This window comes from Cygnus olor, chromosome 1 (assembly GCF_009769625.2).
Source record: "Cygnus olor isolate bCygOlo1 chromosome 1, bCygOlo1.pri.v2, whole genome shotgun sequence".
Taxonomy (NCBI): Eukaryota; Metazoa; Chordata; class Aves; order Anseriformes; family Anatidae; genus Cygnus; species Cygnus olor.
The window spans coordinates 4,543,434-4,565,515 of record NC_049169.1 but is presented as its reverse complement, the minus strand read 5'-3'; the positions used below and the strand labels follow the sequence as shown (position 1 = coordinate 4,565,515).

General features: G+C 42.6%; 1 protein-coding gene across 1 annotated transcript in view; it reads right to left on the bottom strand.

Annotated features, from left to right (window-relative positions):
* Window positions 1-585: 585 nt before the first annotated feature.
* ITIH2 (inter-alpha-trypsin inhibitor heavy chain 2) overlaps window positions 586-22,082 on the bottom strand; it is a 29,323-nt gene continuing 7,826 nt past the window's right edge. Inside the window, exons 5-21 of the mRNA XM_040546638.1 lie at window positions 21,468-21,572; window positions 20,967-21,129; window positions 19,628-19,735; window positions 17,971-18,099; window positions 17,176-17,292; window positions 15,760-15,928; window positions 14,480-14,605; window positions 13,374-13,555; window positions 12,187-12,372; window positions 11,141-11,280; window positions 10,391-10,563; window positions 7,720-7,854; window positions 6,086-6,199; window positions 4,636-4,834; window positions 3,763-3,935; window positions 2,942-3,053; window positions 586-2,476 (exon numbers count right to left, since the gene is read on the bottom strand). Of these exons, the coding sequence (XP_040402572.1) occupies window positions 2,329-2,476; window positions 2,942-3,053; window positions 3,763-3,935; window positions 4,636-4,834; window positions 6,086-6,199; window positions 7,720-7,854; window positions 10,391-10,563; window positions 11,141-11,280; window positions 12,187-12,372; window positions 13,374-13,555; window positions 14,480-14,605; window positions 15,760-15,928; window positions 17,176-17,292; window positions 17,971-18,099; window positions 19,628-19,735; window positions 20,967-21,129; window positions 21,468-21,572 (2,479 nt within the window). The 3' untranslated portion in view covers window positions 586-2,328. The remainder of the gene's footprint in view (window positions 2,477-2,941; window positions 3,054-3,762; window positions 3,936-4,635; window positions 4,835-6,085; window positions 6,200-7,719; window positions 7,855-10,390; window positions 10,564-11,140; window positions 11,281-12,186; window positions 12,373-13,373; window positions 13,556-14,479; window positions 14,606-15,759; window positions 15,929-17,175; window positions 17,293-17,970; window positions 18,100-19,627; window positions 19,736-20,966; window positions 21,130-21,467; window positions 21,573-22,082) is intronic.

Below are 22,082 nucleotides of genomic sequence, written 5' to 3'. Positions count from 1 at the left end.
TGTTGGGGCCAATGGAGTTTAAACAGCACACTTCTCGACCTGCAGCCAAAATTGGATTCTGGCTGGAGGAACAAGGGAAAGGATTAAGAGAATAGCAGGAAGGTAACAGTGCTGCCAGGGATTCTTTTCCTGGATTTTTTTAAAGAATGGTCTGGTTTATTAAGTGCTGTCACCAACTTATTTTTAGTTAACATATCAGCTATGGTAGAATCCACATAATCAGTCTTCTCCATCACCTTTTTTTCAGGGCTTCTAATAATATCAATATGCAATTTATCTGCATATAGACAGCCAAGTCAGATGTTACTCGTGGGGTTTCTGGGGTGCCAACCTGAGTGTGTGCAGATATGAGTTGGTGATTACTGTTTTGGTTTTCCAGAGCCTTTTCCTTTGTTCGTATTTCCATTGTTTCCCTGCTCTGCTGTGAATGCTAAATGAGTAACATTATTTTTTAAAATTTTTTTGTCACATTTTGTACAATATTTTTAAGGCTTTTCAGGAAGAAAAGTAAACCTTTCTTAGGTGAGTGTATTCCTTATCAGCCTTTTAAACACATGGGACGGCGCTCTGTTGGTTCATAGCCACTGAAGAGCACAGTGAAGTGTGTCCAACTGCTGTAACTGCCTCACTTGTGGAAAAGAAAGATGCAAGTCTTTCTTTTACAGGCAAACTACAAACCATCACCTTATGGTTCAGTCCGCCTCTGATTACACTGTGTGGGTCTGGAACCTGAGGGCAAGAAAACTGATACCCCTGTACCTTCCAGAGCAGATCTTAGCTGTGGGGAGCTGCTGTGTTTGATGCTGTGTGGCTTTTGGGGGAAGCTGAGATGTAGGAAGCTGGGGAGGGTGAGAAGAGGTAACCATCTGGTCTGCTCATCTGGGAAGAGTAGAACTTTTTTGCCATGCTAACACAACAATTTTCTGTGTTTGAGCAAAAATCCTTTCATGAGACTTGATTTTTTTTTTTTCTTAGAAGAGGTACTCAGCACCTTCCTTAGTGGGCTGAGGGTTGCGTAGGGCAGGATGCTGTTGTGATGTCACATTCAGTGATGTGACATCAGTCACATTGCAGTCTAAAGTTCAGGGTCAGTAGCAGCAAAGTCACCATTTCTTGTCCCTTTCTTTGCCTCAAAGAACCGTGATGCGTGGTTTCCAGGGGACCCCTGCAGGAAGGCTGAAAGACTGCAGAGGCTTAGTGAAACAAGCTGCTGTCTGGAATGACCTCCCACAGGAGAACCAAATGGCTTTCCAGGGATTCCAGACATAACTGCAAGTCAAGCAGTAATGCAGTATCTAAAGAATGGAGAATCATGCAGAAAGGATCTGAAGACAGAAGACTGACTGTAAATTCATGCTGTTTGAGCAACCTGGATTGTGTAAACAGCTCTACCTTTTCTCAAAGGACAGGTTCTGAGTAAGAAGAGGCATGTAAGAGACTAATGAGGATAAATAAAAAAACTGAACAGCTTTTCTGTCACTGAAAATAATTGCACCTGACATTCTAGAGCCTGAAACGTTAGAGTGAATATAATAGGAAAGTTGAGTTGTGTGGAGTTGAACAGAGAATGATTATTCACTGCTTTTCACATACAGGCCAGGAAATGGTAGAACTAATCCGCCTGGAAGAGAAGCTTTTAGTCCTGTTGGTGATTTCTGTATCATCTGAATTCTAGGCTCTTTATCTGACTTTATCAGTTTTATATCTGGGTATGAACTTCACTGTGACATTGAAATTTTTACCAAAACTAAACAAAGTTTGGAAGGTATTTTGGGCTCACCTAATTTATTTCCCTGCAATATGGCAGCATCAGCCATTTCAATGACATTTCTGACCACTGGTTAACTCATCCTTAAAGACTGGAGACTCCTTGGGATACCTATTTCAGACCCCTTGTTCCTTTTGTATTAATTAGTCCAGCAGTCCTTGAACTTATATTTTCCCAGTGCTTTGACAAGGCAAGAGCTTAAGTTCTGTAGCGTGGCTAACACCCACAGCCAGTGTAGAAGTCACAATGCTGATACATGTCTACTATGAAATGTATATTACAAAGTAGATGATATTTTTAATGGAGTTTAATATCCACCAAATCACACACGGTAAGTACAAGATACCTACTACAATCCAGCACGTCACCATATTACAGATTTATTTATTTTTAACAGAAAAGGGAGTTACATTTGAAACGCTTTGAAACACTGATCATTTATAAAAGAATTGGTGAAGTCACCTTTGGTCAATCCGGCTTGGTAGGCTGACAACTACTGTTCTGGGTGTGTAGGAGCAGAGAAGAATTTTTTGTAATAAACTGGTTTAGTGCTTGAGCATTCAGGGTTTCTTCAAAAAGCTGTACAGGTGGGGGACGAGGTAATCTTTGTAATGGCCGTCTATGAAACCTTTCCCGCTGTTGTGCACAAACCAGCACTGCACGTTAGTCCCAAACACACGGTCTGTCCTGTAGTCCTTCTGCAGTCCCCTGTGAGGAAGAGGCCACCCAAAATGAAGGTCAGGGTATGACAAGTAGATGAGAAGACATCATTAATCCTGCTTGCTCGTGGCACTGCAAAGTGGTGACTTGTGTGCCTTCACTGGCAGAGAGGAAACCACAAATGCAATGAATTTTATGGTTCTGTGACTGCGTGGGCCTTTTGTGGGCATCCCAGGCACTTTTACCCAGCCTATCCAAGATCAGATTCTGAGAGCAGCTATACGGCCAGGACTGCTCATGCCCAGGTACAAATACAAAAGAACCCAACTTGCATTACTGCCCTGAGTGTCTTGCCAAAAGCTAAAGCCAGATTATTTGTTAGCAGAGGGAAAACAGGGATTTTTTTTTTTTTTTCCCCCTCAAGATCCTTAAAAGTTATTAAGCCTGCAGTCAGTGATGTCATTAAAAAGAAAAGAAAGATTTAGAAAGAGCAATAAAGCACGTTATGTCTACCTGGTAACAGTGAGCTTGTTTCCTTTCACTTCCATGGTGGCTTGTGGTTTCTCTGGAATTTGCCCAGGTCTTTGGTGGTGGATATACACTTCTGGTTCAGATGCAAACTGACCTGATCAAAGAGAGATTCAAAGCTCTTTGCATGTCCTAACTTTCGTGGCTGTAATGTAAGCTGCTGCTGGGCACTTCTGAAAATCCAAGCTAGCTGCAGCAGGCAAACCACTCTGGCATGGATCATTGTGTCTCCAGCTCTATAGGATCACCCACGCGGGGGGGGTAAAGAGCCCTGCTTTTGAGCCAGCAAACCTCTACTGAAGCAGACTGGAGCTGTGAAGGGAAAACCACCTCTGCTGCACTGGGTTCCCACATCTTAAAAGGAGCCCTGGGTGGGTCCAGGGCTTGGAGGGCTCTTTTTCCCTGTGGATTGAGCCCTTGGCTTTTGTTTTATGCTCTTGCCAGAAAAGGGAGAGCTGAATTACAAGCTTTTGCACAGACATCTCAGAAAGAAGATTTGAGGCGTTTGATTCAGGCTTATTATCGCTTCACAACAGATTAGCCAGGCTGGGAAAGCCCTGTGACAACATCACCAAGGCTAGCAGGCCTCTTATGAAAACACCCTCCGCAGCCAGGATGAGGAATTATCTCCTGGCCCCTGATTTCCCACAGTGTCTTTGGACATTACAGGAATCTCTCCCATTTCCTAGTTGAATGTTTTTCACACCTTCCCCATCAGGACACAGAGATGGGTCATTCACTCAAAGGTCTAGCAAAAACCCTCGCTAGCATCCCCTTCATCCCAGCACCCAGCACCCAGCCCTTACCTATCAGCCCATGTGCTTCAGGAGATAACTGGTTTTCAGGGGGGATGTAGATTCCCAGGAAGTCAACGTTAACTGGGTGATTTTTCCACACACGGTGCAGCAGAACCATGAAGGACATTTCCTCGCCCACGGTGATAGTGACGTTGCTTTCCTTCTTCACCGATATGAGAAGTCTAGCAGAGACAAAATAAAAATATGGCTCAGTTCAGCTGCCCACACGTAAGCTCTCAGGCCCCTTGAGATGCTTTGGGGCATCCAAAGCTAATGCACGGGGCTGGCAGATAGGACAGGCCCCAGGAGAAACCCATAGCCCTGGGAGAAGCCCCAGAGGTTTGACAGGACAGTGTCTAATAGGATACTTCATGCCCATCTTCAGGCAAACAAATCCTGCCCTACAAATCTAAGCTGTCACAAAGAATGGAGATTTAAGAAGCGAACCCGCTGCCTACACAGGTGTCCAGTGCTGGAGGGCATCCAGTTTTGCTGCCAGCTGTTAATCTGCAGATGAAGGTCTCCTGGATGTTGTGAGTCATCTCCCATCTATCTGTGTATATCAGGAGCCCCTTGTGTACCTCAAATAACATGAGGTGCTTACGTTCAGGCAACTGAATCTTGGTTTTCGTTAATACAGTCAGCAGCAGGGAGAGAAATTCATCTATTCATATTTATTCTTAATGAATTTAATCACTCTCTTGGCCATGCTGCCTAATCTTCATTAAATTCATAACCTTCATATTGAGACCTCAGATGTCTAGCTAAGATGCACCCAACTGTAGGCACCTTGCAGCCCAGATCCCACCCATGGGTGGGAAAACCCAATGTTGTGTTGCAAACAGTCTTCATGGGGCAGCCAACAAATGCTCATCAACTTACTGTTTCCGAATGATGTGTCCTGTGTCAGACCAGGTCAGCGCGATGCTGTAAGATCCATCCTTCAGTGTTATTTTTTCTGTGTTGATCTCCACTTTCAGGCCTTTGTTTTTGAAATAAAACCCGATTTTGCCAAAGTAGGTGTTGAGTTTCTTATTTTCTGCCTTCTTGGCCCCGATTAGCTGCCCATTGACAACAACTCCTGTGAAGAGCAGAGCAGGAGATGTTGCCTAAGTGTTGGAGCACAACCTAGAGACTTGCGATTCTGCTCTCAGCAGGGAGTTCCATGGGATCAGCAGAAGTGGGGTCCCCCTCTGACCCCTCCTCCTAACAAACAAAGAATTTATCAGATCACCTCCTGATGCTACTATTCACCCCTGGCATATTAATTTGGTGGGAATCCATGCTAGGTGTTGCTGGTATTATGAGTCAATTCATAAGCCATTCAGTCCCTTGTGTGACAGGTGAGGGGGACAGGCAGTGGAGGGATTTCCCAAACATTTTCATCCTTCTGAAGAAAAGCAACCACTGCCATGCTTCAATAGGCAAACCCTGATTGTTGGGAAGGCGAGCATACGAAGACAAGAAGATTCACTCTAAACTGTTTTAAGCCACCACCATTTGGAGAATGCAAGCAGAAAATTGGATGCCAGGAGCCAGGTTCTACCTCTGCTTGCAGTGGAAGTACCCCAGAAACTTGCGCCTCTGCTTTAATGTGGATCGGGAGTGACGTTAATGGTATGTGAGTCATTTGTGTTTAATGAGGGCAAGCAACAAGGCAAAAATCACAGAACAATTCGTGTTCTGAACGAATTTCTGGAGCGCTATAGTCCAATCCCCTATTCAAAGCAGGTCCAGCTAGATTGGGTTGCACAGGGTCTTGTTCAGTTTAGTGTATTATATCTTTAATGATGGAGATTTCCTCACCTATCTTGCCCCCTTTACAGTATCTGGCCATCCTTATGGTGAGTTTTTCCTCGTATCTAATCTCTAATGTGAACTTGATATGTTGCAACTGGTTTCTCTTGCTTCTTGTGCTTTTGCTATGCAACTCCGAGAACTGTCTGGCTACATCTTTACCTTTTGATTAGGTGGTTGTAGACAGCAACAAGATTCATCTTGAGACTTTGAGTACCAGCTCAAAGCTGGTATCGACCAGCCCCAGTTCTGTCAGCCCCTCTCTGTACATCCTGTGTACCAGTCCCATAAACATCTCTGTGGCCACCACCAACTTTGGTCCAGTTTATCAATGTCTTTTTTGTACCGGCAACCCTCATATTGGACACAATAATCCAGATGTGGAGGGACATAACCACTTCCCTCAATCTGACGGCCATGCTCCTGTCACCATGCATCTGCCTTGTAGATATTTTCCCTGTTCCCTTTCAATACCTTACAGACCTGAGGGATGAAAAGTGTGATGTAATGTAAACCGTACTTTTAATTCCCTTACCAGTACCACGATCAGAAACCAAGCTGAGGATATCTCCAGGCTCCGAGTTGATATTAAAGCAGATGTTCCTCTGGCTCTTGGGCAGGTATATGATGAAATGTGGGTCGTTGTCCACTGAAACACAAAGAAAAGAAAGGGGTGTGATAAGCAGGCCGATACCTGTCCTGGAGGACACAAGCACTGCTCAGCTCTTGGTGTTTTGGTGCTGGTTGGCATCTGACCATCTCCCTGTCAACATTCAGAGACATCCATCCCTCTGCTCATTGCCTACAGGGATATCCTTGCCAGCTTCCATTCATTTACTGGTGTTCCTCATGTTTTGGAATCATTTAGCTCTTCCTGTGCACTTGGCAAATCCTAGACCCTTGGCCAGGATTCTCTTCACAGGAAGTGGTAACAGGTAACTTTCAGGGGATGAAGGAGCTTTTGAATGTATTGAATCTTTTGATTATATTGAACCTCTTGAATAGAGTCCTCAATCTTTTTTCATTATTCTTACCAACTCCTTTATCTTCTTCAGCTTGATTCCAGGCTGATCAACATTTCCCAGAACACAAAGAATTTCCAGTGCAAAATACTTGTGTAAGATGGGCAGGTAACTTTGCCTCAGTCCCCTTCTTTTCCAAGTAGTTTCTTGACTATCTCTAAGTCTTAAATTAACCCTTGATCTATGCTGGGGAGGGGTTTGATAGCTCTTTGTTTGATAGCTATGTAGATACACCCATTCACACATGGGTGTAGTCACAGAGTTATTGTAGTAATACCGCTTTTATAGACAGTGGTTTTCCCAGCTGGTTTGTGTAAGAAGGCACTGAACTGTGGCAAAGGCCCAAGTGTTAACAGGATCCATCCATCAGCAGTGCATTCAGAGATTTTTATCTACCACAGAGCATTCATGCTGTCATTTACAATGGCAGTAACTTTACGTTGGCTTTGCTGCTGCAGTGAAGCTGCTTGCATGCTCAGTGAAAGCCTCAGCCTCGGGGAAGCATGCAGCAGCAGATGGGATCACTGGAATCCTATTAGGGTCTAAACTAGTCTCCCTCTTGTAATTTAGGTCATGTTTTTACAGATTCATTTATTCCAAGTCAAAAAGACTCAGTATTTTAGAAAGAAAAGCTTAATCATTGGGTGCTACATGGATTTGCAAGAATTTGATGGAGGTGGCTGTGATCTGGGACACCCATGGTTGTGCCATGCACAGACCTTCAGCAAGGGCTGTATCAAGTGCCTTTCATGCTGATGTTCTCTGCAACAGTTGTAGAGTAGCTTCATCAGCTAGTCACAGCAGTTGATTTATTCTCTTGTGCACTAGCTCTTAAATGAAGATACAGCTTGTATACAGTACAGAAAACTCAACAAGGAAAAATAGGACAGCTGATAGACACCTCCATCATCAGTGGTCCTGTCTGAGGCAAGCCCCATTGCTAAATTGCTGTGTTTCATTTTACTTCATTCCAGTTGCCCCAGCTGCAGTTTAAGAGCTGGTTTAAATCATTCATGGATCCTCAGCATCGTGTCACCGAAGCTGAAATTCCCAAAGTGCCCAACAACTATGATTTTCTTTATTTGTTTATTGGGTAATGAGTGTTGTTGTCTGGTGCTTCTCTGCAGAGAAATGCTGTAGCTTTTACCTCTGTTTATGCTCACAGCAGACACAGGAGGACTCCTTTGCTCAGGCATGAAGCTGACTGGTACAGCTGTGACATTGGCCCAGGCTGGGATACCTTTATTATTATTAGGTGCGTTTGGAGTTAATCCCAAAGTGCCTGTTAAACGACAGTCATAATTAGATTTTTGTTAGTACAGACATTTTAACAGCGTAATTTTTAAAGTAATGCAGTGGATCAGAGCCCGATGTTGCTATACCAATGTAAAGCAAGCACAACACTATTACTACAGGCAGATTTATTTACAATTAGGATGGGTTTGCTCCAGCACCACCACCAGAGAAACATGACCTGCTTACCAGTGCAATGAAACTACACATAAACTATTGGTGAAAAATGCAGCCTGACATTTTAACTCTTATCGAATAGGCTCCACTTCAGCAAGGCCCTCAAAGCAATGCCTTGAGTGTTCTTCCAAATGAAAAACTACATGTTTAAAATCTAGCACGCAGTAAAAAAGCTGTGCTGACTTCGGTCCTGAGTCTGGGGTGCCTGAAAATAGGTATGACTATTTCTGCATGCCCTAGGACAGCCCACGTGCATAAAGGACTGCAAATAAGTGCAAGCATTTAAAAGGTAATCCCCTGCATGTCCAATTCTGCTAGAAGTTTCTCTCCTTTTGCCATGAAGAAGAGAAAGTAATGTGTCACCTCTCTCCCACTCAGTTCATAAAGCAATGTGATCTTAGACGACCCTTGAGACTTGGTTTTAATATGCTGGGCAAGAGCCAGAGCAGGGCACATGTTCTCATCAGTGAGCCATGCTCTGAAGGGTGCAGGGGGGAAAGGAATTTGAGGGACAACAGCAGGACAATCACACCTTAAACCTGCATGGTCACATCTTCCAAACATCTCTCAGCATCCTCTCCCTTGAACCCTAATGCAGATGCTGGGTCATTTTTACTCAGCCAGAGTTATTTCTATTAGCACAGTCACACATGAAGCCAGCGCAGATAACAATGGAATTAAAACCCGGTCAGAACCGTGGGAGTTTCCAAGCCATATTAACCCCACAGACTGTTAGGCTCTGAAGAAAACTCTCCTATGCACAGCCCAGTTTTGCAATAAGGCGGTTCTGATAAAAGAACAGTTAACCAATCCTTTGAAAAGTGAGTTATTTTGGTAGAAGCTACTGAGTCAGTCTATGCAGACAGTGCAGCTGTAATGAGAGTTGTATAGGGACAGAAAAGTCTGCTTCAGATTATACATATGCTTGTATACATAAACCTTTTGGTAGAGCCTGCATGTTTTGCACAATCACAAACACAGGTTTACTTTGATATAACTTTGATAAGTTCTGTCCTCTGCTATGGTTCAGGAGTGCAGATGTTTTGACCCTAATTTCAGTGTTGTTAAGTTTTGACTATTCTGTCACATGCTGAAAGACCCAAGGACCTAATGATAAAATCACTTAAGTCCTTTGCATCTTCTAAATCAAAATAAACATGATCTGAATGTCAGCCGGTGCCATCTGTAATGAATTCCCACCGTAATACATGCCAGCTCTCTGCTGAACTGTTAGATTGCCGTGAGTTGTAGCACCCAGTAACAAACATTTCATTTCTCTTCGGGTCTCAGCTGCACACTTTAAAATTGAAAATACACATAGTTGAACTAGAAATTCACAACTGGCAGACATAAAAACCTCATTTCACCGAGTCAGCATCAGGACATCTTTACAGGTAACCAGGAGTGTGAGGACTGAGCATGCTGGATGTGCCTGGAGTTTCCACAAAGTCACAATCACTTTCAGTGTGAAATGCTGGATGGATGATGCTGCCTGTTGCCCTTACACAGGTTGTTTCTTCCCTTCGCAGCCAATCGTAAACTCCCCCACTCATTAATAAATTGTAAATCACCAGACTTAGATGCCGAAGGAGTTGATCTTTTATTTTCTTTACTTTTTTTTTTTCTTTTACTTTTTTACTGGCAGTGTTTTCCTAACAGCAACAGTTGTGGTTTTTCAAGTCGCTGGCTGATGAGGGTGCAAAATAGCTGCTGTTAAGTTCCGCAGGGAGCACATGGATGGACAGGGATGACCCACAGGTGACAACAGCCATTGCTTTGTGACTGGCTCTGTCATCTAATGCCAGAACAACCCAACCCCACCTTGTTTGGCTAGTCCTAAGGTTACTGTAAGGAGGAACATTTATTGAAGTGATGGATTTAAAGGAGTAATCCAGAAGTTTAATTAATAAGGGATTCTATATTGTTAGGATAACTCAGATTCCACATATGCTTGTGGCTGATTGCTAACAACCTTGGGAAACTTCCAAGATATGAAAGTGGTGATAAGACACAGTTTGGCCAATTCTACAGCTTGATTCAGTGTGAGGAACTAGACTTATCTGCCTCAGTAACAAGACGTTCAATCTGTGACATAGCTGGTTTATCACAAAGTTCATCACTGCAACGTCAGCACGTGCAGCCCTCACTGAATTCAATGACTCCAAAGAGCACTTGTGCAACAGGATGCTCTTAGAGTCGCTGAAGCTTTGGTCAGCCTTCCCTGAAAACACAGGCTGTCCTAAAAGTACAAATACTGTGACTGAACAATGAACACAGTTGTTTTTAAAAATATAAGGAGAACAAATCAAAAATGAGAGGTAGAGTAATGGACAGACTGAGACACTGACCTGAGCAGCAGCCCCTTCTGGGGTCTTTGGGCTGGTCTGCCAGCATTATCTCGTCTTTCTCAGAGTTCTCAATCAGCATGGCTGTGAAGGGGGTGACAATATGATGGTCAAGGGACATCTGCAGGATGGACTTCGTGATGTTCCTCTTCAAAGCTGCAGTGGGGGCTGTGTTTCTGGGTGGGAAATAAAACAGAAGGCATAGTTAGTAGCTCTGCATGCCAACTGCTGTGATTATGCCTCCACAGAGCAATCACAGAACCAAGCTGATAGGATCCAGAGGTTGCAAGAAGGCAAAGCTGAGGGCCTATACGAACACAGTCTAAATAAGAAGACTATTCTTAGTTTCTTTGGCCTTTGGGCTGGACTCAGAGAAGCCCAGTCCCATCTTTTGATCTCAACAGAAGACCTCATTCTGCTTTAGGTGGGATTCATCAAACTTCCTAAGGTCAATGGGCTTCATCCTGAAACTGTCTGTAGCTCTTACTCAGGCTCTGAAAGGCAAATTAATTTCATTCACTCATCCCCACAGCTGCATCTAAGCCTTATTCCTCTAATTAATTGCTCTCAAACCCTATTGCCTGATATCTGTGAGTGCTAACAATAGGAGTGTGAGGGGCTGAAGGTATCACCTACCTTTATTTTGATTTGTTTATCTTACTCACGTGAAGCCCATCTCCCTGTGGTCCCAGAGAGGACCAGATTGCTCTCCAGCTTCCCTTCCCTCCCACCACTGATCACGTTTCTCTTCACCTCTCTGCCAGCATCTGGTTGACAGTCAGATAGGCCCACAGCTTCTTAGTGAATTCAGGATCTGCATATTTGTCTTTCTTCATGAAACCATCCAGCTCTTCAACATCTCGCAGGGTTTCCATGACAAGCTCTGCATTTGCCTATGGAATAAATGAGAAATGAAGATGATGGAGGGTGAGCCGGGTGAATGGGGTGGCTCTGAGGCCCCCTCCTTGTCACCTCTTGACATGGGTGGCATTAAAGATCTACTCTGACTCCATCCATGGTTACTTCTAGATGAGAAAGTCCCAGCAGTGTTGGCCTGATGGCCATGGGGAGGGGAGCTATGGCAAGATGGTCTTCTGTTAAAGATGCTTTTAGTGACAGTGGATTAAAATAGGTAAAGCAGCTGTTAGCAGTAGCCAAAGAGGGTGCTACCATGTACCAAAATAAGAAGCAGCTTTTCCTCTGCTCTTAACAGAGCTCTGCTATCAGAGATTTACAAATTTTCTCAGTGCTTAACAGAGCTCCTCAGGCTTTTTCATGTCCAATTCCTCCTGAGCAACAGAAGCCAAATTCTCCTTTCTCCCACAGGTCCTTGAGCAGCACTATATTTTGGTTGGGAAGGAGATTGAACGTGCTTGATTTTTGCAACAAATAACAAATGATGACTCCCTAGCCCTGTAAGAGTGTGGATATTTTGACTCTCCTCATGAAGAACGAGCCAGGTATAGTATTTCCTCCCAACCCCATTCTGCTCCATGAGGAAGAACAGCCCTGAAACACGGGGAAAGTCTCATTGCACATGCCATAAGGCAGAGCATATAAGGCCAGCACTAGGACATCACCCTGTAGAGCCACCAGCTTGAACTGGGAGGTTCAACAGCAGGAGGTTCAGCCTTACAAAGAGCTACCTCAGGGAATCTCCCCCTGCACCTCCACAAGGCACGAAGGAGGACTCCATAGTCTTAGAGCAAAATTCTGTTTTGCAAAAGGAGACTGTATGGACGAGTGAATAAACCAGCCCAAACCCCAGGAGCAGGTATCCTAGAGAGAGCCTCACTCACTGCTGTCGCTGTGACGATGCTTTCCAAGTGCTGCAGGTTCTCCGTGTCCACCTTCCCAGCCACCACGATCTCTGAGCCACCAAAGTAGTTGTGAAAGCTGCTTTGGGTGACGTCTGACACCGACTCCTGTGGGTAGTTGAACTGAATCTTCTTCAAGAGCGGGGTGGAGACCTGATTGTAGAATTTCTGAGATGGGAGGAGACAGAGAAGTGAGTCCAAAGCAACCCTCCTACGTGTGCCTTTCCTACTGAAAGGAGAGCAGGTGACAAAACTGGGAGCCTTGGTGGACAAGGGGGGACTTTCCCTGTCCCAATGAATGCAGAGTCCTTTATAGTTTTAAGCCTTAGCACATCTGTATGTGGGTATGGCACGGAGGTCTGGCCCACGTTCTGTGGAAGTCAAAGGATGGTCATAAGCCCACTGGCTATTATTACAGAACCTGTTTTCTGCCTACAACTTGACCATAGGTCTATATGGGCCTACATCAATTAACAGGTTGGTCAGCTCTTGGCTATTGTGTAAGACACATAGCTGCTTCCCACCTAATTCTTGCCCAAAATTAAGTCTCTGTCTCACTTTTGTTCACTTCTGACTGTCTACCCTTTGCTGATCCCGTTGTACTTGGCTGATGTGAACCAGGATCTGCACACAGCTGGAGTCAGCATATGGGACCACAGAGGGAAAACAGGTACCCATACAATGCCACAGGTAGCAGCCATCTCCTACTAAGGGGCTGCAACAGAGCTCCCAGAGCTGAGAACTTAGTGCAGTGTGTCCTGTCACACCTGTCCTGGGGAAGAAGCAGTATGGGAGGTCTGATGAAACCAGTGAATTGAAACGGAATAAGGGTACAAAGAACAAGGAAATAACAGTTTGTTCCTGTTCACAGACTTGTAGCTGGAGCCTCCTAGAACTGTGCACTTTCTTATATTGGTAAATTTTGGATTAGCATTTAATATTTGTGTTTGGATATTTTCTAGCACTGAAGTGGCCTGAGGTAAAATCCAGGCCTTAATTTTAATGCAGGAGATCTATTTTTGATTAGGACTGTTTTATAGTATATAAATCCTACACTGAGCAATACAGTAAATATGCATTATAGATGCTATAAAAATTGTAACTAGGAGCACTGAGCTGTTAGAAAAAACTGGGTCCTTGGTTTCAGAGGCAATGGGCAAGAAATGCACCTTCATTTGGGTAGAGGTCTCCTGATTTCCAAAAATCCTCTGGGCCATGCCACGGTTGTCAGTTGCAATTCTCTGCAGGAAATCATAATCTACATCAAACCCAATTCCGAGGCAGAAGAGAGAGAATTCATCCTTTATGCTCTGCTTCACATTCTTCTGGATTGTAGTCAGCTTGAGCTCACCTTTGAGACACACAAAGAATGACATCCATATGAGCAATGGTGGAAGTGAGAGTGCCTCTTGCAGTGTCTCTGGTTCTCTCTTAATTATAAGGAGAGTCTAGACAGCTAGCTCAGACGACAAGCCTCCATAAAATAAAGTCAGATAAACCCTGTCTACAGTGACATTTGGGCTTCTCCCAGATGGAGATTAACAAACCATTTCCACTGAAGACAATTCCTTTGAACTATCTTTTGGTATATGATGATATATTCTTTGTGTATTCAGGGCTTTTACTAACTTCCCAGGGAGTCTGCCATTGCAAAGCATCTAGGCTTCTCCCAGAACTCCTGCTTTAAGCTCTCTGCAGACTAAGACATCTTCATATAGGTTTGGTTTGTCACATTACTATGTCTTATGCCACCATTGGCACAGTTAAAAACAAAAACAACTTACTAAAACAAAACAAAAACATTTTATTTTTTTTAACTTATTTTGAATGGCAGTTTGTCTAATGGGCTGGCATCTTGCACTGATGGATTACTTCTGGACTGTGTCAAATTCAACCCAGATTAATTTGCTTTCTGCCTTATTTTCCTGATTTCAATGTTACACTTGGGACTGTATAGATCTGTGTGGGCTGAGATCACTGGAAGAGGAAATTTTCTCTAAGGTTGTTGTGCTTACCTCTCCTATAGGACTCATGCATCTCTGTAGCTGCAAGAATAACCTGCATAACATAACCTGCATAACATAACCTGCTCGTCTTTTGAAAATTTCTGTACTAAGCCCCATTGCATCTCTAGCACTTGGCAAAAGAGCAGTGAGCCATTGCAAGAGAGGGGAACAAATTTTTTTTTAACTTACTGTCAGAGTGTCTATGTGCTGCATGCACTTGTTAGGCTAATTCCACTGGCCTTTCTTCTCACTTAAAGCAGGATCCTTACCTACTGTTGGGTCTCCATCAGAAACCAGTACTATCATGGAGACTGAGTTAGGGTCTAACATGCCTAAGTTTTGGGCTTCATTCAGGATGAACGTGGCTCGGAGAAGAGCTTCATTAATATTTGTGCCTGTCAAAGACATAATGAAGAAAACAGGTTTGATTCTTTTTGAGTCTCTTGTCAAATCCAGATCACTTCTGAGATACTAATGGAATTAATTAGCATGGACAAAGACCTGAGATCAAGGCAGCAAACCCCCTCCTCTGTTATGCTTTTGGTACATCTGCTAGCACTCTGGTTCCCTGAGGAAACAGAAGCTGAAAGGTGTTGCATGTGGGTCATTGTGTTAAACAGACCTTCTCCATTTTCCTCATTCATAGTTATACCATTTATTGAAATTGACAGAATCAGCCAGGCTTTACATCTCTAGTAGAAACAGCAACTTAATTCATCTGCTGTAATTCATCTGCTCTTGAGTTTGTTCACCAGCGTGTTACTTTTTTCGTACCAAGGTATTGAAATATATGAATACTTATATGAAGGTATACACACTTGTATGTCCACACACATACACATTTTGCACCAAGTTCTATGAAGAGACCAGATGTTGATACCCTTTTTCACCCCAGGCTGTTGTCCCCAGTAGTGGGGCTCCCCCACTGCTGGTAATTCCAGTAGGACCAGAATGAAGCCTCCAAAGGCTGGAAAGGGCAACTGTCCCTGTTTACCAGAGAAGCAAATAACACACAAATCAGATGAACAGCTTGCACAGGGTGGTACTTACTAGATCATGGTGTAGTCTACAACTTACAGCCTTTGGGGACCCTGGAGTTGGGCTATGCGAGACCTTGCTTCACAAAGCCATGAGATGGCTGTGGTCTTTCATGTATATTTGGGGTCTGTAAGGCTGCAGGTAGGCCCTACAGATTAAAGATAGCTGTACTATGGTGCCATAATAAGTTAGAGGTGACATACCAGCCACAGACATACCTCATTGCTGGGGCATGGTATTGTGGCAGTGCTAACAGGGCAGAAGAAGGGTCTACAGTTCTTTTACTTCTTCCCTAAGCTCATATCTGTCACAGTTTATTCAGGGGAAGGAGATGCCATCCCATCCCTTAACACAATAAACTGGAAGCCTTTTTCTCCTTTAGCCCCAGGGCATGCTTATCCCATCTCAGGAATCAGAATTTTTGTTAAGAATACTCCACCAGTCTGAAGGTTGTCTTAGATACCCATTCCTGTGATACTTCTGAGAGCACCTTGCAATCAAAACCTCATACCCCCGTTGGGATGGATTGTCTGGATGTACTTCTTAGCATCTTCAACCTGCGCTGGGGTGGCTGAGACTAAATTATCTCTCCAGCACCGGACGTTGTGGTTGAAGTCAATAAGAGAAAACTGATCGGCAGCACGGAGCTCACTCAGTATTGCCTTCATGGCCTCGATGGTCTAAAAAGAGGAAATTCAAGAGATGATAAATTTAATGTCCTGTTGCTGAAAGCATCTTCTTAATGTGGCTACAAGCAAACAGGTGCCTCTGATGAATAAGAATGTGAGTACTGGAATCCAAAATAGCATCTGCTTCACAAATCTCTCCTTGTTTACACTTCTCTCATAAAGTAGAACTTTTCTCTAATGAAATACATGAAAAATGCAATTAGCAAGAACAAACCCATGTGTCTCAACCTATCCTTGCTTAACACCTGTTAACAAAGGGTGAGGTGAGAGAGAGAAGCAGTTTGTGACACATCGTGGTCCGGGAGAAAGGAATTACTAGCTCAGGAGATTTAGCTCTGCCCGCAATGCTGTCATTTTAGGCTGCGTAACATCTGTTTGAAGATATGTGATTTCCAGAAGTAACAATTAGCCTATATCCCAGTTCTGCAGCATTAATTTCCCCAAGGAAGCAATATGCCAAGTCTTAGTATTACGCTCTGAAACAAATTCAAATATACCTAGATCATCGCAGACAAATGTTTGACTATCCAGTTCTTAAAAACCTTCAGTGACAGACGATCTACAACCTCCCAAACTCCCCTCTCAGCACTACAAAATTGTTTTATTTTATTTTTTTAAAATATTTAATATAAATCTTTCCTGCTGTAAATCCCTCTGGTTCCATCTTATTCTACCCTTGGTGGACATGAGTGTCAGTTGCTGGGTTTTTCTTTTGGAACAACAGATTGCATACTTGAATGCCGATTATGTCTCTCTACGTCTTTTCTTTTGCAGTCTAAACCATCATAATTTTTTTTTTTTACCCATGGGTTATGTTGTCTAAACCATTCTTACTGCTGTTCAGTGGGCAGTCAACAATTTGTCCACAACTTTTTGAAAGCAGGGATGTAGTACCTCCACTGAGACTTTCTCAGGATTTAGTAATGGAAGTTTGAAAAAAGGATGTTCAGTGTCCTTGTAAAATGCTTTGTGATATGTCAAATAAAATTTTACTTTAGAGCTAAAATCGATATTCTGATGGCAATATCTCTTCCTTACAACATGAAAGGAGAATTACAAATAATGAATAAAATCATGAAGACCTTGATTCAGCAAATGTTCACCAAATTCACTGAGACTTTTGACAGAGTAAAGTGTAAAGAATCAGCCTGGTAATTCTGAGTGGCAGTCTGCCACAGAGTTGTATGGTAAAGCACATGGGAAAAGTTGGCAGGAGGTTCTTTTAGTCAAACACTTACTTGTTTCATTTTCAGTCCCCACATCGAGCCACTGACATCTATAACAAACAAAATGTTTTTGGGCAGAGGATCAAGATTTTCCGGAGCAAAAAAGTGAATAAAATAGCCATTAAAAATCTGCAAAATAAAATAAAAAGCTTCACTGTCAAGTGAGCTATGTTAAAGATGCCAGGAAACTCAATATAACAACAGAACAGAAAATGTTATTCCTCTTTATGGACCAAATCTAACTTCAAGGTCTGCACATATTTGTACCTGTAGCCTTACACCATCTATACTCCATAGTCTTTACTGTTAATCAAGGAAAGCAGAGCCCAGTTCTCGGACAACTACCATGCACTGGCACGGGGATGAATGAAAATGTTTTTTAAAAGGCTGTTCTCTCTGTAATAATTCAACCACACAACTCTGCTTCATGTTAACATAAAAATAGTGATGTTCTGTCTGTCTCCTTTTAATATATTGGTGCAACTTCCAATGACTGTCCTCTAATTCAACATCTAGTAATGAAAGACATTGGCTTGTGGACAAGACAGAAATCTGCTCCTGACTATACGTAGGTCCACGCCTTAGTCATAAATTAAGTAAATCCATTCTGTTCACTTAAAAACTCTCTGTTCTTTCAATTGGATACAGAGCTCTCTCTCATGCTTGTTCTCCCTGAACATACCAGCACAGCTTCATTTCTGCCTACTGAACTACAGAAGGAATACAGTGATGATGTTTAGCACAGTTTGCCTAATGACAGCAATTTGTGTATTCACAGATCTCCCATCCTGGTTAAACAATACTTACTTCTAATTCTCCACCCGTGTTTTCTCTGTTCACATCATACTGCACCACAAAATTTCCATCTACTGCTGTGGAAGAGCACGTGGGGCATTTTCGTTGTTGAGCCATCGTTGGCTTGAAAGAAACATGAGCCTGGAAATGAGATGTGATCATCAGTTAATCAGATGTTGTGTGAAAGGTGGATCATTGAAATGAAGAGTTCAGCTATTTATGAAATATCTTATTTTACTAAAGATTTTCTTCCTTCTTTATTTACACACTTGTTTTAAGTGAAAAATTGACTTTGTCACTTCAGAACAAAAACTATGCTAAGGTTTGCCTGGACATGCTGATTCAGTAGCAGCAACTGTGACTCAAACACGGTGACACATTTCTACAGCACCAAATCTTTCTATCAGAGCCAGGCAAACCATTTCTAGTAAGCAATATGATGTCTTATTTAGCATTTTCTTAGTTGAAACTATTCATAATTTTATAAATATTTTGATTTTCATTTATTTTTTTTCTGAAGAAATGAGAGCTTTTCATTTGTCTGTAAATTGAGTAGTAGCAATTATTTTCAGTCCTGCGACTGGTTTTGCAGGTTTTATGTTATTATTTCTCTGCTTTGACTAGATAACATAAAATTTCTTAAGAAGACATAATAAATGTATCCAGAAACAAACTTTCCCACATACTCAGAGTTAGTGCTTGTGCAGCATCTCCCTTATACTGTAAGGTCTTTGGAACATGTGAAACATCCTCTCTGTTTCAATGTTATGAATACTCAGGACTATTGGCAATATTTTGCTATAAAGCCCTTGTATATGCTATTAAGAATATTGCCATGACAATAAAGATGAATAACGGCAACAAACAGTGCCTTCAGACTTGAGAAGAATGTGCCATAAAAGCAGCTGAATTACTGTTCGCTTTTACTCTGAATTAGCATTCACTTATTCGCCTTCAAATTCACGATTAAACTCTCTCCAATGATATCTGTTCACATTAGCTCTGAATTAGTTTGCTAAACTAGGAATGTGTGTGAATGAGACATGAAGCTGAGCCTGGATATCAAGGAACAGGCCTGAAAGGCCTGATCAAGGCCTGATATAGTGTTATAGCAATATAAACTGATTTTGGGGTCTGAGTCACACACCTTGTGTTAGATCTCTATCTAAAAGTGAGAGGAGATGTACCCTATCAGAGTCATCGCTAGAAGTTTCTTGAAATTTTTTTCTACTCTTGGAAGGTTTATCTATACACAACAGCTATGCTGAAGATAGCTAGGCTAAGAATGTCAAGGAAAAGAGCAGTCCTAAAATAATTCACCATGCAGATGTTCTCAGTTGAAACTGAGATTAGGGAGTTATTCCAGAGTGGTTATTCCACTTGATATTCATCACCTACCTTTTTCACATCCAGCAATTCCTGTGTACTGCTCTTTCAGAATTACAAATGAAAGCTTTGTGCAAAGACGGGCAGACTACATGCTCTTTCTGTATTGCTCTCACAGTGGTATTGGAACATCTTGTACATACAGCTAGGTAGCAATATTGAAAATATTATATTTTTGTCATATTTTTCCATACGTGTAGCAGGTTTGAGAAAATACCATAACTGCGTAGTAACAAATGTGAAAACTGAAGTTTTCATGCTATTTCCACTCCGTGACTGTTACCTTTTTCTCTCCCTTGGAGATGGTGGTGATTCCATTAAAATGATCTCCGAGGGAATTGGGAACATGTACATAGCGAAGTCCCTGAGGCTCAATAATGCGGACATCCACCTAGAGGCAGCGAGGGAGGACATTTAGTACAGTGCAGTGCCAGTGTTGTGCACACTGGGTATTCCACAAACCCTCCACAGGCAAACTCCACAAGAAGGGTGGGATCCTCTTGAGAATGCTCCTGTAGGGCTAATTTCATTTGGGGTGGGGATATGCAATACTGAAAACAAATCATGACAGAAAGACCAAAAAAAATGTCCAAAATTAGAAGAGTTTGTTGGAAATGTTCATTCTTTCTTCTTCTCTCTCTCCCTGTGGCAAGCACTGGGGCAGGAGTCAAGGGTGATATGCTGAAAGCAGAAAAGCATGAAATGTCTCTGCCTAAGTCCTGCTTTGGGTACTGAGGCCAGGAGGAATGTTAGGTGATGAGTCTTCCTCTCTACATATGCTATTGACAGGACAAAGAGTATTTTCATTTTTGGTTGGATTGCCTGAGATAAGGACTTTTTCTGTTTGTGTTAATGAATAGTTAGGAGGTCTACTAGGAAGCAGGATATGGTGTCCTTTTCAGTAAGACTAACTCAGGCCTTTGGAAAACTTGAAACAGATCACAATCTGCACCAAGGAAATGTGAGCAGCAAACTTTCATTTACAGCTTGTGCTGAAGCCAAGGAAAGCTGAAGAATGCATTTATGATACAGAACCGTAAGAACGGCCAGATGGAAATGTCCAGCTAGCCCTGAATCCTGCCTCTTGACAGATGACGGAGGACACTCTTGGATGAGTGTAAGAAAGAGGGTAAGAATAAAACTAATTATCTTTTGGCAGCCAGCTGTGGAGGAACTGTCATTCAGAGAACATCTGCTATCATAGGACACTATCTCATGAAGCTGGGATTATTGTAAAAACCCCTATTCTGAATAAGTAGCAAACCTTGTTTGTTTTCCTTTAGTCAAGGAAAGTTTACACAAGGCTATATATGGACCAAATCTTTTTTGCTCATGTGGTTGTGACGTTTAGTCGGTCACGACTCTGGAGATGCCCAACCATGTTATCATGAGAGGAGGAGGCAGGACACATTTGCTCTTCACTCATGTGGCTACACAGCTCTTGTCTTGAAGTGTCTGATGCTGGCCTGTGCAGTGACCTTGAGGCTATTTGCATCAAGACCACATAAAAGGAAGGAGCTGTAGAAGAAATGCCCTGCTGTAGGGCTCACAGGAACTTTGGCTGCTTTCTCAGGAATGATTCACCCATGGGGTGCTGCCTACACACACCAGCTCTACTTTACCTCCATGTGCTTTGCCAAGCGTCCTGGCTTCATGGAGATAACATGCTCATAGGAGCTCAGTTTCCTTCGAATCATTTCCTGATAGTGAAGTTCAAACTGGATCCTTGTTCCCGGAGGCACATTCACTTCAGTTTTGAAGTTTTCCATATCCAAGGCATTGCTCCTGAAAAGTTAGCTGTGGCATTATTTTGAGAAAATACAAGGAGAAAGAGAGCTTTTTTTTGTGTTTTGGTTTAGAGTTATGCATTTGGTGAATCCAATTCTAACTGCGGACTACACCAGGGAACTGTTAGCACAACATGTTTTATCAAGCTGAAAGCAGAAATGCAAGTTAAGTCCCTGACAGTTAATTATCAGAGTTGCTCTAAGTAAGCAAAACCTGCCTCTCCAACCTTTTTTCCTTCCTAGGGTCCTCCCTCAACTCTTTCCTCTTGGAATAGGCCAGCTCAGTCCTCATATGAGTAAGTTTAGTACAGTATCTATATGCCAAAATCCTTATACCTCACTATTCCAGCAGCTTTGCCTTTGGCTTTTGCTTGAGAGTACATTCTTCTGGCTTCAGATTTTTCTCGAATCGAGCTGGTAAATGTTATACCATTGACATCCCTAGGAGATAGAAGACAGTCAGTTTGTAATAGAAACAATTTCACCATCAGTGACTGTTTTTCTACTTTAGAAAAACAGCAGTGAAATCTAATCTCTTTATAAGCTGGTGGGAAATAAATTAATAAGGCTCTTGCTTAACCCCAAATTAATGTGTTCCAGTAGGTCTGCATCTTTTTCCCTGCCTACTTTTTTTATTTCATGTAGCCATTGTACTCTGAGGAGGAACTGCTCTCCCCCACCTCCTTCTCACCTTCCCCATCTTTTGGACAGGGCAGGTAGTTACTCATGTCCTAGCTGTTTTGAAACATGGATCAGTACGTGTCTGCCAAGCAACAGTTGGCTGCTGCCTTTCTGAATGCATATGGAGCCAAGCTACCTGCTTTCTGTTCGGTGAGGGCTCTCATTTGGGTCTCTGCTTTGATCTGGTGCCAATTTGCACAAGACAGGTAGTCTATTTGAGACTTCTGTCCTCTTGTCAAATTTTGTTGACATTGGCCAATGGCCCAACAA